This window comes from Sapajus apella, unplaced genomic scaffold (assembly GCF_009761245.1).
Source record: "Sapajus apella isolate SASKATOON/1434 unplaced genomic scaffold, GSC_monkey_1.0 scaffold95, whole genome shotgun sequence".
NCBI lineage: Eukaryota > Metazoa > Chordata > Mammalia > Primates > Cebidae > Sapajus > Sapajus apella.
Genome location: NW_022437035.1, coordinates 6,306,528 through 6,321,446, shown reverse-complemented (window position 1 = coordinate 6,321,446; position 14,919 = coordinate 6,306,528). Strand labels below are relative to the sequence as shown.

Below are 14,919 nucleotides of genomic sequence, written 5' to 3'. Positions count from 1 at the left end.
AATAGGGACATATAAAAGAGAAACACCTGATGTTATAACAAGTATCTCCCTTTTCTTCTCCTTTCTACCCCAGTGTTTTCCTTCAGCACTCCCTCCAGACTGCCTATTCTAAAAGGCAGAATTGGCCTTTTCCTCTTCATACCTTCATCCAAAACATACTGTTTCTCTACTTTCTTAAGGCCCACTCCATTGCTTTAGGTTCCTCAAATTTCCTCACATATGAAAAGGAACTCTTATCATTTCTGTAACTAGAGGTATCCTATATTCAACCTCAAAACCAAATTATAGATTCAAGAGCCAGTCCATTTTTCAGCCCAGGAAGGTTAAATGACTACACTATAAGCTAGTATAGTAGTAAAGTCAGGACCAGAATCCATGTCTGTCCTCTAGCCTGGGCTCCTTCCACCATACATGGTGTGCCTCTCTTTCTTCCCCTACACTTGGACTTCTCTTCCATATAAGCTCTACCTTAGATTTTCTTTCATAAGTAAGTAGCTTCTCCACCAGGGGTCTTCAAGAGGAAAATAGAGTTTAAATCAAAATTCCTCAGAGGCAATTCCATTTGTAGAAGAGTAGCAAGAAATCTAAACTCACTTTTAAATCGTCTCAAACCTACTGATTCAGCGTCTTGTAGCAACTCATTTTCTTTTTGCTCTTCTCTCCTCTATCTTCATCTGCCAGGTAACTCAATCTCACTTTACAATGATTTTCCCAATATAAATTTCACCAAACTCATGCTCAAACAATGCATCAAACACATTCAGTGCTATAACCAATTCCTCAAAAGCCAAAAGTCACATCACAGACACCAACACCCTTAAGAGCATCAATCCAAAAAAAAGCAGAAGAGCAGCAGTTTAAAAATTTAGCACACATGCACAGGTATGTCCCATAATACTGTCACATTCCAGAGGGATCTGATGTCATCATACCCTACTATATTTACATCCTCAATTCATTCTGGGTGTGTGTGCATACATGTGCATTATTTTTAAGCACGAGAATTTAGAGTGGGATAATTTCTACCTTTTTAAAAACAAATGCCCTTTTTATAGTCTGAATGGGAAGTACTAATCTTGCGCTTGTACACCTGAAGTTAAAATGGCAGTAACAGTAAAAATAAAGCAAGAAGTGAGTCTAAATCTACCATCTGAAATAAAGTGGAATATCTGGGCACAGAATTTTTTCAATCAAAAACTAATCAAGGCTGGGAACAATGGCTCATGCCTATTATCCCAGCACTTTGGGAGGCTAAGGCGGAAGGATCGCTTGAGCCCAGGACTTCTAGATCACCCTAGACAAAATGGCAAAATCCTGTCTCTGGGAAAAAAAAAAAAAAAAAGGGAAGAAAGAAATTGTGGCTCACATCTATAATCTTGGCATTTTAGGAGGCCGAGGTGGGTGGACTGCTTGAGCCCAGGAGTTTAAAAGCAGCCTGGGCAACACAGACACCATCTCTACAAAAAATAAAATTAACAGAATATGGTGGCATGTGTCTGTAGTCCCAGCTATTCAGAAGCCTGAGGTGGGAGGATCACGTGAATGCAGGAAGGTGAGGCCATGATGGCGTCACTGCACTCCGGCCTGGGCGACAGAGTAAGACCATGTCTCAAAAAAACAAAGAACAACAGAAAACCCACTAAGCACCAGAAGAAGACTGTCACTGGTTTAAGACTCAAACTCTATTACTCACCTTTGACAATTTATAAGCCTCCAGCACTGGTTTCAGAGACTCCCACTGTTACATGAATGCTAGACCAAAGTGCATTAAGTGTTAACAATAATCTCTTTTGCAGCAGGGTATGGTGGCTAACACCTGTAGTCCCAACACTCAGAGCTGCTGAGGTGGGAGGATAACTTGAGGCAAACAGGCTAAGGCTGCAGTGAGCCGAGACTGTGCTACTGAACTCAGCCTGGGAGACAGCGTGAAACTCCATCTCCGACGCTCCCCCCACCAAAAAAAAAAAAGAAAAGAAAAACTAGTGTTGATTTTACAAATTATTTCTAATAGAAACTTGATCTACATTTTTTTGAAGGTCACAATTCCATCTGCTTATGTACAAACTGCAGATCTTTTTCCTTACCCTATAAATTATTCTCATAGTAGCATACAACTAGAATTTTGTCCAGTAAGAGGAAAAAGACTCATGCAGAGGGGAAACATTCTGCTGATATGCAAGGTGAGCATGTAACACTCAAAATCAATTTGCTCCAAGCACAGGTGCAGCAACCGCCTAGGATTCTCATGCTACTTACTGGGATTTCAGAAGCAGCAGATTGAGAAGCAGTCTATTAAATTACACACACACAAAAAAAAACTTTTAAACTTTCATGAATGCCACTTGAACACTTGTTTATAAATTATCTAAGCTTCAAGGAACTATGTCTGTAAATATATAATAATAATTTGGGAAGAGCACAGAATAGGAGCAATTCATACCTTAAATGCTACACATGAACTCTACTACAGAGATTCTTTACCATAGGAACTAGAACTTGATATTCAGTGAATATGTGAATTAAGATAATGATGTTTATGGTATCAAAATCTACAGACACATTTTATTCAATGTCCTATGAAATTAAAAGGGAATATATGATATCAGGTAGCTAATTAAAACTTAATGGTAAGTCATTTTCTAAAATGCTAAGTATTTTGACTTAAGTAAATAAAATGATGCAAACTGGGAGCATGCCACAACATATACTGGTACATTTGGGCTTTGATGGTTTAAATGTGTTTGATTTAGATAAAATAACCTTTAAGGGGGGGGCCTCCTGATCTAACATATTTTATTGAAATATACACATTTTATTCAAATACTTATGCGCTGAAGTTGGGACAATACCACTACCAACTATCTGATCTCCATCCAGGACCTGATGCAGGAGGAATCCTTATTTCCTAAGTAACCCCAGGTTTCAGGTTCCAGGAATCTTAGCACTAATTGTGATCAAATTATTTTTATGGAGGAGTTCTAGTCTCTCTCAATCTGAAATTTTTAAAGCCACTGCGATCATTTTTCTGTACAAAGCCATTATCTTGAGTTGTTTTTTTTGTTTGTTTTGTTTTTTGTTTTAAGAGAGAGTCTCCCTCTGTTGTCCAGGCTGGAGTGCAATGGTGTGATCTCAGCTCACTGCAACCTTTCCCTCCTGTGTTCAAGTGATTCTCCTGTCTCAGTTTCCCGAGTAGCTGCAGTTACAGGCATGTACCACCATGCCCAGCTAATTTTTGTATTTTAGTAGAGACGGGGTTTCACCATTTTGGCCGGGCTGGGCTTGAACTCCCAACCTCGGGTGATCCGCCTGCCTCAGCATTCCAAAGTGCTGGGATTACAGGCATGTGCCACTACGCCTGGCCTACCCTGAACTTCTAAGTAACATGTAGGCTCTATGCCTTAAGAGGGTTATAATGCTAACAGAGAAAACACTTTCAGTTTAAGAAAATGGATCAAAAGAAAGAACAGTGGTAAATTTCCCTAAGTATTATATCTTAATCACAGTGGGGGGATCAACAATCCGAGTCAACAACCTACTCACACAGTTACCCTTTGAAACAATTCAGACACAGCCTATTCATAGAAATGTACTGTTTTAAAATGAGCTTTAAACCCAAAAGGGGGGAAAAGGGTCTAATGCCCACTTCAAACGCACATTAATTTCAATTCATTTAATATTTACTGAATATAGTGGCACCAGGTGACACGCTGGATCTTGAAGATACAAAAATTACAACCTATTTGGTCTATGTTGTAAAAGAATGTCCCAGATATAGAAGACACGAGAAAGAGTGTAACTGTCATAGAGGGAACTGGGACTAACAGGCTTCACAGAAGAAGTTATCATCTGAACTAAATTTTGGCAGATGAAGAGAAGTTCCTGGGCGGAAAAGAAAAGAACACAGAGGTGTGCGGTATGGCTGAATAGTACAAGGAGGCTGCTTTTACAAGTAAAAAAAAAAAAAAAAAAAGAAAAAGTGAGAATGCGGAAAGGAGGGAAGCTGACAACGTGGTAGGGACCAAAGAGCCTCATGCTGTGCTAAATAATTTGATCTTCATCAGAGAAGTAGTGAAGAAACACTGAAGGGCTTTAAGCTGATAAACGATATGATCAGTTTCATGCTTTCTTTCCAGCAGACCTTATTCCCAAATAGATCTACAAATAGTCTCTGAAATATCTGGCCATCAACCAATAAACTGATAAATACAGGATGATATAAGAAAATGCAATGATATCAAACTATATTGGAGTCTCACTCTGTCTCCCAGGCTGGAGTGCAGTGGTGCGCATCTTGGCTCACTGTAACCTCTGCCTCCCGGGTTCAAAAGATTCTCCTGCCTCAGCGTCCTGAGTAGCTGGGACTACAGGCACGCGCCACCATGCTCTGCTATTTTTTTTTTTTTTAGTAGAGACGGGGTTTCACCATGTTGGCCAGGCTGGTCTCAGACTCCTGACCTTGTGATCCGCCCGCCCTGGCCTCCCAAAGTACTGGGATTACAGGCGTAAACCACTACGCCTGGCCTGCAATTTAATTATAATTTATTCCAGGCATTCAAACACTGAAAGAACAGAAAGTTAAACTGGGAAGTTCTACTAAATGTTACTATAATTACTTCCACAGTAACTGGTGGGGAATTTTCGGTTGCTGGGATTTTATAGATATATCCCCCCTTTCCCCTCCTCATCACGACTACTCAAATCCAAGTGGACCCTTCTAAACAAAGTGCTACATAGTATGAAAGAACTGCATTGCCTCTTTCCTTAATGAATCTGGTGTGTATCTTTAGCTGATAGACAGAAAACTGATGTAACTGCTATAATCACGGCCCAAATCTAGAAGCCAGAAGGGATTCAGGCCAAAACTGCTCCTGGACATAAATGCTTAAATACAAAGCCAGAATGATAATAACAAGAAATAAATGTCAACTACAAAAAAAAAAAAAAAAAAATGACAGCCAATGAGTCTTTTTTTCTTTCTGGACTGCTCAGTAAAACAAATGAACTCAACAGATTTCAAAGAATCCCAAAATGAACCCAAAATACAATCTGCATAAAATTATAGTCCTGAGCTGTTTTAACATGTCATAATACATTTTTCTGTGCTATAAGTGAAGTGTAGAAAGCCACCACACTGGCAAATATAGAAGGAAGAAGGCATTTGGTGTCTAAGTACATGAATTTTTAGGCCTTTGTCGGTTTCATTTAAGACTAAAGATAGCAGAGCACTGGAAGAAACAGTTCACTGAGAGGACGTTCATAACTGAAAAGGGTAAATGTACTCTTGAGAATCAAGAGCCTTCCTTTATTTCAGTAATACATAGTCCATTATGCAAATAAACATTATACTTAACATCTATACTTATACCACCAAGAAGTCATTAGAGTAACTTCACGCTGAAATGAGAGTCTGCAGTGAGCTCAAAGTACATCTCATCATTTGACATTAAGGCCCAGGGAATTATCTCAACTCAGGCTGTCGGTAACTACTAAAGATTGAGGAATAAAAGCCTATTCAGACTTTATACCTTTATAAAGCTTAATGATCTAGCATTACCTAGTACATATCATTCACTGTTAACTAAACAATGGACACCTCAACTGACAACTACACGCATCATTTTAAATCAGGCATAAGAGTTGCTTGCTAACCTAGTGTTCCTTGAGTGCTAAATTAAGTGAGAAAAGCTAAGCACACAATGCTTTTACTCCCAATTATGTATGCCTCTCCTTTCTTTGAGAACATTACATTTTGCTACTTCCTTTCTCCATCTATCTTAGAGGGAGAAGAGTTGGTAATCACTTACATTAACAAGAGACTCCTTGAACTTGATGTGAAGTCTGTAATTTGAAAGGGCAATGATGGCATCCTCCGCTCGGCCAACAAACTCTGTGCTCTCTCCATGAAGTTCAAGGAAAGGAACCTTTGAAATGGAAGAAACCCTTCAGATTTCTGAAGCAGTTAAAAAAAAAAAAAAAAGCTTCAAACATCAGTTAGCTAAATGGATGGTAAATCCTCTGCCACTGAAGTTGAAAACACAGAACATAAGTAGGTAAGGAAACTAAAGAGGATGGGTTTATACTCACTTAATTCAAATGTATCTAGTTATTCAAATTCTGAACTACTAAAGGAATGATACAGAGAAGATCATCTTAAATAGTGGGTTCTCGGGAAATAAGTCTTGCTAAAATGAGACGTTTTTCAGCTTCCATTTCTACTACATGTAGGGTTTAAGAAAAAAATAGGCTGGGCACTGTGGCTCACACTGTAATCCCAGCACTTTGGGAGGCCAAGGTAAGTGGATCTTAAGGTCAAGAGATCGAGATCATCCTGGCCAACATGGTGAAAGCCTGTCTCTACTAACAACACAAAAATTAGCTGGATGTGGTGGCACATGCCTATAGTCACAGCTACTCAGGAGACTGAGGCAGGAGAACTGCTTGAACCTGGGAGGCAGAGGTTGCAGTGAGCTGAGATCATGCCACTGCACTCCAGCCTTGAGACAGAGCAAGACTCTGTCTCAAAAAAAAAAAAAAAAAAAAAATTATATATACACACACGGAAGTACATTACACTTCAATCCATTAACTCTGCTATACAGTTAATCCTAAATAAATATGTTACATTTAAAAGTGGTCTGTAATTACCTGAAGATTCTCATCCTCTCGGATCAGCTGCTTCCTAGGAAAGATCTGATTGGCCTGGATGCACTCAAGGCTGTGCCGAGTCTCTTCATCCTGGAAAAGTCCAAAATCTTAAAATAATTTCAAAGCTTCTAGTCATCCATATGTGTTTTTTCTGCCATGTCTACCAGCATAATCACAAAGTACAAGATCAAGGTGAACAGGTAGAAAAGCTCAAGGAAACAATATTCATTTTAAAAAGTGTTTTATCCAATACATCAGGTACATCTAGTCCGAAAGCACATTGATGCAAAAAAAAAAAAAAAAAAAAAAATGTCAAAGAATATTTCTATTAGGCACTAACAGGTTGCTAATACCTTTTTTTTGAGACAGAGTCTCACTCTGTCACCCAGGCAGTGGTACAATCTCAGCTCATTGCAATCTCAGCCTCCCGAGTTCAATCAGTTCTCCTGCCTCAGCCTCCTGAGTAGTTGGGACTACAGCTGCATGCCACAATGCCTGGCTAGTATTTTGTAGAGACAGGGTTTTGCCATGTTGGCCAGGCTGGTCTCCAACTCCTGAACTCAGGTGATCCAGCTGCCTTAGTTTCCCAAAATGCTGAGATAACAAATATGAGCCACTGTGCCTAGCCCTACATTACTTTTAAGAGAAAACAAGATATAATGCTTTTTTCTCTAAGTTATGATCTTAAATTCTTTGAGAGATACATACTGAAATATTTAAAAATGAAAGGTGACATTTGAAATTTGCTTCAAAATAACTGGGGCAGGAGTAGGAGGAAGTCGGACATGAGTAAAATAGGATTATCTATGAATTAACAATTCACGAAACTGGGTATGAGTTTATTATCTATACCATTGTGTCTACTCTGGTTATATGTGAACTTTTCAAAATAGAAAGCTTGAAAACAATTTGTAAGGAAAAGTACGCTTAAGAACTCAGTTTCCCAAGTTGAAAATATATGAAAGATGCCGGGCGCAGTAGCTCAAACCTGGAATCCCAGCACTTTGGGAGGCCAAGGCGGGTGGATCACAAGGTCAAGAGATCGAGACCATCCTGGTCAACATGGTGAAACCCCGTCTCTACTAAAAATACAAAACATTAGCTGGGCATGGTGGCGCGTGCCTGTAATCTCAGCTACTCAGGAGGTTGAGGTAGGAGAATTGCCTGAACCCAGGAGGCGGAGGTTGCGGTGAGCCAAGATCGCGCCATTGCACTCCAGCCTGGGAAAAAAGAAAAAACCCCCCTCTCAAAAAAAAAATAAAAAGGAAAAAAAAAGAAAACATATGAAAGACTATCTTTCATTTATTCTGCCTCATATTACAAAATAGATTTCTGTTAAGACAACTTCACAAGGCATAGCAATAAATTCTCATCTGGATGGCACGTGAATTGAATTATAATTTGTATTAAAAGTAATATTTTGCATTATGAATTTTTATGGTATAGGAAGACATGAGAGAAATGTCATCTATTAGAAAGCCTGACTAAATTATAACAGAATCTGTTTATATTGGAACTTTTTTTTTTAAGTCAGGGTTTTGCTGTCACCCAGGTTGGAGTGCAGTGGCACAATCACAGCTAACTGTAATCTCCAACTCCTGGGCTCAAGTGATCCTCCGGCCTTAGCCTCCCAGGTTACTGAGACCACAGGCGCACACCACCATGCCAGGTTAATTTTTTTATTTTTTGTACAGTAGATGAGGTCTCATTATGTTACCCAGGTTGGCCTCAAACTCCTGGGCTCAAGTGATCCTTCCACCTTAACCTCCCAAAGTGCTAGAATTACAGATATGAGTCACCAAGCCCGACCCTACAAAGCAATTTTTAAAAGAGCAAAAGCTGCATCATGTTCAGCTGACAGCATTAAGAATTATAACCAGTGGTTGGTTACTGGTCACTTCTGTATACACTACTTAACACAATTCCAATAATTTTGTAAATCCTACCCCCAAAAGAGCTTTTCTTCTTATCTATAAACAACACTTAAGGTTTTACTAACAGCAATCATAATCATAAAATGGTAATACTCTACTAGTATTCTTCTCAAAATGAAGTCCACAGAATCTGAGATGTTTACAGGGGTCCTGTGAGGTAAAAACCTTCCCAATAATATTAAGATATTATTTGCCTTTCTTCACTGTACTGCCATCTATACTAATAGTGAAAAAAATAACTGGTAAGTAAAACTGCTGGTACCTTAGCACAATCGAGGCTGTGGTATCAATTTCCTAAGAATGACCTTGATAAAGCAAAGAGATATTATAAATTCTATTTATTAAATCCTTACCCTTAAGAAGGAGTCTGTTTTACAGAGGAAATAAAAGTAAAACACCTCTGGTGCATGGTGCAGTATTATGCTGTCATAAAGTAAAGCACTTGTACAAATGTTTCAATTAGATGGACTAGCCATTTTTTTTCACTAAATACCATTCTTAACTGGAAGAACAACTGATAGAAAAAATATGATAATGCAGACTTGGGTATCTGGCAGATCTTTTTCCCAAAAGACAGTACTAGGAAAACAACAACAACAACAAAATATAGTATTAGATGCCAATAATAAAGCTTTTGTGCAAAAATTAGATTTTGGGGAAAAAAAATCAGATTTTGGGAAACCTGTCAACTCCCACCATGAACTTTATAGCTTCCCAATACTTAGGACTTTTATCATTAAAGTGGAGATATTACCAAGTGTGATTAAAAAAAAAAATAAAAAAAATAAGTCAATTTTTAAAGATCTGCCTCATTCAATGAACCCATTATTTTCTTAATGACCAATGCATGATGTTACAAAATCATACGTAGATAAAGATTCATTCAAAGCAAAAGACCAATGGTTTTAATGTAATATAATACAAAAAGTTCACTGATACGATTTCAGATTCTACATTGCAACTAACCTTTGAAGAATCACCACTGGGTAGGCATGGTGGCTGATGCTTGTAATCACAGCACTTTGGGGGAGCTACAGTGCCTGTAATCTCAGCACTTTGGGGGGGCTACAGTGAGCAGATCGTTTGAGCCCAGGAGTTTAAGACCAGCCTGGGCAACATGGTGAAACCCTCTCTACAAAAAATAGAGAAATTAGCTGGGTACAGTGGCACGCATCTGTAGTCCCAGATACTGAAGAAGCTGAGGTGGGAGGATCACCTGCACCTGAGGAGGTAGAGGCTACAGTGAGCTGTGATTGCACCACTACACTCCAGCCTGGGCAACAGAGCAAGACCCTGTCTCAAAAACAAAGAACAACAACAAAACACATACCACTTACCAAGTTTTGGTGTAGTATTAAAGAAAAATAAATTATATGGGAAAATTAAAATACTCTTCCTTTTTGTAATTACTTTTCTAACTACATATCTGCCTGAGGCTGCATTTTCTTCATATATTTCAAAGAAAACATTGTAACAGACTGAATGCAGAAGTAGATATGAGAATCCAGCTGTCATCTATTAAGCCAAGTATTAAAGAGATTTGCAAAAATGTTAATGCTATTCTTTATACTAATTATCTTTGGATGAAGAAAAAATAGTTATTTTTCATCAAAAAATGTTATTTATGCTACCATATAATTGGTTTATTTTTACTTTTAAATGAATTTATAACCATTTTAAATATTTCTCAGTTTTAATTTCTAATATGGTATAAATAGACATAACCCACAATAACAAACCCTTTTAGAAGTACCTCAATAATTTAAGAATGTAAAAAGAGGTCTGGAGACCAAAGAGTTTGAGCTGCTTCTCTACCATACTCTAATACTAAATACCAATTAAAGCTGCTTCACTCCAAAAGTCAGGCTATTCCTAAAACTATTCTCCTAGTGCTAATTACCTATGAAAGAATAATCTACAAAAGGTGAGCCATGATTACACCACTGCACTCCAGCCTGGGCGAGAGTCAGATCCTGTCTCCAAAAAGAGACAGGATGAAAGATGTGAAGAATATTGAATTTAGGGAGATGTTTCTTATAAACCAATAGGGGGACAGTAAGGAAACACTAAATAAACATGAAGGGGAACAAAATCTTACATAAAAGTATACTTTTTTTTTTTTTTTATTTTTGAGACGGAGTTTCGCTCTTGTTGCCCAGGCTGGAGTGCAATGGCGCGATCTCGGCTCACCGCAACCTCTGCCTCCTAGGTTCAGGCAATTCTCCTGCCTCAGCCTCCTGAGTAGCTGGGATTACAGGCACGCGCCACCATGCCCAGCTAATTTTTTGTAGTTTTAGTAGAGACGGGGTTTCACCATGTTGACCAGGATGGTCTCGATCTCTTGACCTCGTGATCCACCCGCCCCGGCCTCCCAAAGTGCTGGGATTACAGGCTTGAGCCACCGCGCCCGGCCAAAAGTATACTTTTAACATATTTGCTCACTATCACATTAACTAGCTTTTTACCTCGCATAAATGTGTAAAGCCCCAAACTTTTATTCTCTGTAAGGTCATTTTACAGAGGTACCTAATTAAGTGATTCCTTGACCTGGTTTTCTGTTGACTTATAGCACAGAACTGAAATAACGTAGCAGGCTTTTAGAGAACAAAAAGAAGCCATTTACCTATTCATTCTTGCTGGCACACTCACCAGGGTGCTAATCCAGACAAATATATATCACCAAAGTAGCTACTGAAAACTAAAAATGGGATGATTTTCAACACGCAACAACTGAGAATTGGGCCAGCAAGGCAAGAACATAAGGTACTTATTTTTCATGATCAAACCAATGCTTTTTTTAAAAGCTACTATCTCAGTTCACATTACCTGTAAAGCTTCAGAACTTTTCTCCCCTTATACATAAAAATACATTTAATCCCCAAGGACTTAACATTAGGACTGATTGAATCTAGAGTACCAGTGATCCCACGTGGCTAAACAGTTGAATTTGACAGTTGAATTAGCCTGAATTTATTACAGTTTCTGTGAGTTTCATAGGTGAAGAAGGAGGCCAAACTGGAGATGGTTAATAAGGTAAGAAGTTGGAAGGAGACAAACTAGGAAATGTTGGTCTGGTAGGAGTTTTGGAAACAAATTTCTCCTAGGCTATAAAAGCAGTAACTTTAATAAGAGAGAAGTATTTCATGTCATCAATTTCCCAGTATTGCTGAGGAACACCAGGCACTGTGGCACATGGCACTTCGTAGTCTCCACCCACCTCCATAAAGTCAGTTGGGTCATTTACAAAATACTGAAAAAGGGCCAGTTGCCGGGCGCGGTGGCTCACGCCTGTAATCCCAGCACTTTGGGAGGCCGAGGCGGGTGGATCACGAGGTCAAGAGATCGAGACCATCCTGGTCAACATGGTGAAACCCCGTCTCTACTAAAAATACAAAAAATTAGCTGGGCATGGTGGTGCGTGCCCGTAATCCCAGCTACTCAGGAGGCTGAGGCAGGAGAATTGCCTGAACCCAGGAGGTGGAGGTTGCGGTGAGCCGAGATCGCGCCATTGCACTCCAGCCTGGGTAACATGAGTGAAACACTGTCTCAAAAAAAAAAAAAAAAAAAAAAAAAAAGGGCCAGTCACCATAGTTCCAGGCTAGGTTCTGCTATTGGCTAAACTCTGCAGTTAAGAGAGGAAAGTATACACCTCAGAGCAGAAGTCAACAATAGAGATGAATATATTTTGCAAAATTATATTAGCAAAAATATATTTTGCTAATGCTCAACCTCTCAAAGACAGACTCCAATCTCGTTTAAGAACCTTTAAGAGTATAAAAAAACGAGGGAAAATGTTACTCTCAAATTACTACAGAGGTTTACATAGAAAAGAGTAGAATAAAGTTCATAGAAAAAGCCAGTTACAGTGGCTCACACCTGTAATCCCAGCACTTTGGGAGGCTGAGGCGGGTGAGTCACCTGAGGTCAGGAGTTCAAAACCAGCCTGACCAACATGGAGAAATCCCATTTCTACTAAAATACAAAAATTAGCTGGGGATGGTGGCATGCGCCTGTAATCTCAGCTACTTGGGAGGCTAAGGCAATAGAATTGCTTGAACCCAGGAGGTGGAGTTTGCAGTGAGCGAGATCATGCCATTGCTCTCCAGCCTGGGCAACAAGAGTGAAACTCCATTTCAAAAATAATAAAGTACATGCAAAGGAGAGACTGATGACCAGTCAATTAATCCTATTAACTGAATTCATGTCTAGTGTTTGTGTTTGCAAAGCACAGAAGTGAAAATAATTACCAGTCCTGGTGTCATTTCTAGTCATATTCTTAAGACTGGTATTAAAGGATAAAACATACATTTCCCTTAATAAAATGCTTGGGATTATTGCCAAAGGGGTGGGGGCAAAGAAGTCAAATGAAACAAAAATAGTGATGAATTTATGATTACTGCAGCTGAATGATGTGTATATGAGTGCACTGTACTCTTCTCTCTGCATAGGCTTGAGATTTTCCACAATAAAACATGAAAATATATTTTGCTAATGCTCAACCTCTCAAAGACAGACTCCAATCTCGTTTAAGAACCTTTAAGAGTATAAAAAAACGAGGGAAAATGTTACTCTCAAATTACTACAGAGGTTTACATTAAAAACAAAAAGAATGTTCAATGTTCCTGAATTGTCTATACAAAAACTAAAGATTAAGGACATACTCTAAGTGCTTCAATACAGTATATAATTAAAATCAATGGTTCAACAACTTGCAAAATGTTATGTAGCTAGTAGAATGATCATTAGGAATCAGAAATTAACATGGGAGAATGTTTAATTCATTTAGTGAAATAAGAAAATAGAAACTTATTTTATCATTCTAACTATATAAAACATATATATGAGACATGAACTAGTTAGAAAGGAATATAACCAGACGGCCATGTTGGTTCACGCCTATAATCTCAGCACTTTGAGAGGCTGAGGCAGGTGGATCACCTGAGGTCAGGAGTTCAAGACCAGCCTGGCCAATGTGGCAAAACCCCATCTCTACTGAAAATACAAAAATTAGCCAGGCATGGTGGCAACCACCTGTAATTCCAGCTACTTGGGAGGCTGAGGCACAAGAATCACTTGAACCCAGTAAGGAGGTTGCAGTGAGTCCAGATTGCACCACTGCACTCCAGCCTGGGTGACATAGTAAGACACTGTCTCAAAAGAAAAAAGAATATAACCATGGGTTCTGGTGGTAGAATTATAAAGGAGAATTTGTAAAAACTTGTTATAATACTACTTTATGAGAAATTACACAAATACAAAAGATACACACATAGCCATGCTACTCCCCAACTAGTACACACAGAAGCAACTCATCAGCGTTGTCTACAACACCAGGCCACAGAGAACATCAGGGAGACTCTGCTAGGCACCACGGAGAGCCCAGCAGGACCAGGAAGAGGACCACACTGCTACTAGCTATGTGGTATACAATGAAGGACAAACCCCCAATACAGAACAGAGCTGCTTTCATAAGCCTCATTTGTTATTCATTAGCACTGGCTAAAATACTAGGCAAGCACTTTTTCAATTCATTAAAAACTCTGTGGGAAAACCAATAAAATAAAATATAATCAAGAAAACAACAGCAAAAGTTCATCAATGTTTAGGTCTAAGTCATAAAGTTGTAATGCCCACAAAGAAAAAACTGGCATGCCTTTAAGATAAATGGAGTTACCTTTCTCTTTCTTTTGACATTTCTGCACAACTAGTTTTTTTGTTTTACTTTTTAATTTTGAAAAGCATTTTCCATACATGGCCCTAATGAAGCTTGAAATTAATACAGCCTTTTCAATTCCTTCTCTGTGCATCAGCATAAAACAGAGTTTGGATCTAGGAAACATCACAAGGTAGAAGGACAATATTACAGAGGACCATTTTTTTGAAGCCTTGAAGCACTGTTTACATTTCCTCAGGATTGATGAAAACATGGCTGGCTTGTTGCTCCATCTTCTCTGCTTGAGCTGGACCCGAAATGGCCCGTAAATCATTAAACTGTCCATTAAATTCTTTTTCTGGTTAAAGATACAGGAGGGGGTGTGCAGGGCTGCTCCACCTACTATGGGATCAACATACTGCCTTAAAGAGACAGAACAGGGAAGGTAGGGAATTGCTTCTATCCAGAAAGATAAATTCATAAAGCATATATGCTATGTGAAGTAATGCATATGTTAATTAGCTTGATTTAGCCATTCCACAATAGATATTTCAAAACATTATATTGTACACAATATATAATTTCTGTCAATGTTTTTAAAATTTTAAATGTGCAGATGACCATCTTACAATTTGCCTACACACACACACACACACACACACACACACACACACACACACACACACA

General features: G+C 38.8%; 1 protein-coding gene across 22 annotated transcripts in view; it reads right to left on the bottom strand.

Moving 5' to 3' along the window:
- The window catches only part of MTMR3 (myotubularin related protein 3), a 130,399-nt gene that overhangs the window by 42,705 nt on the left and 72,775 nt on the right, over nt 1–14,919 (bottom strand). For 12 of the 22 annotated variants that reach the window (XM_032256834.1, XM_032256839.1, XM_032256844.1 and 9 more), the window contains 2 exons: nt 6,646–6,735; nt 5,805–5,921 (listed from right to left, as the gene is read on the bottom strand). In XM_032256834.1, coding sequence (XP_032112725.1) covers nt 5,805–5,921; nt 6,646–6,735 — 207 coding nt within the window. Of the gene's footprint in view, nt 1–2,256; nt 2,290–5,804; nt 5,922–6,645; nt 6,736–14,919 lie in introns of all 22 variants that reach the window. The other 10 variants (XM_032256826.1, XM_032256833.1, XM_032256842.1 and 7 more) reach the window with 1 other exon arrangement.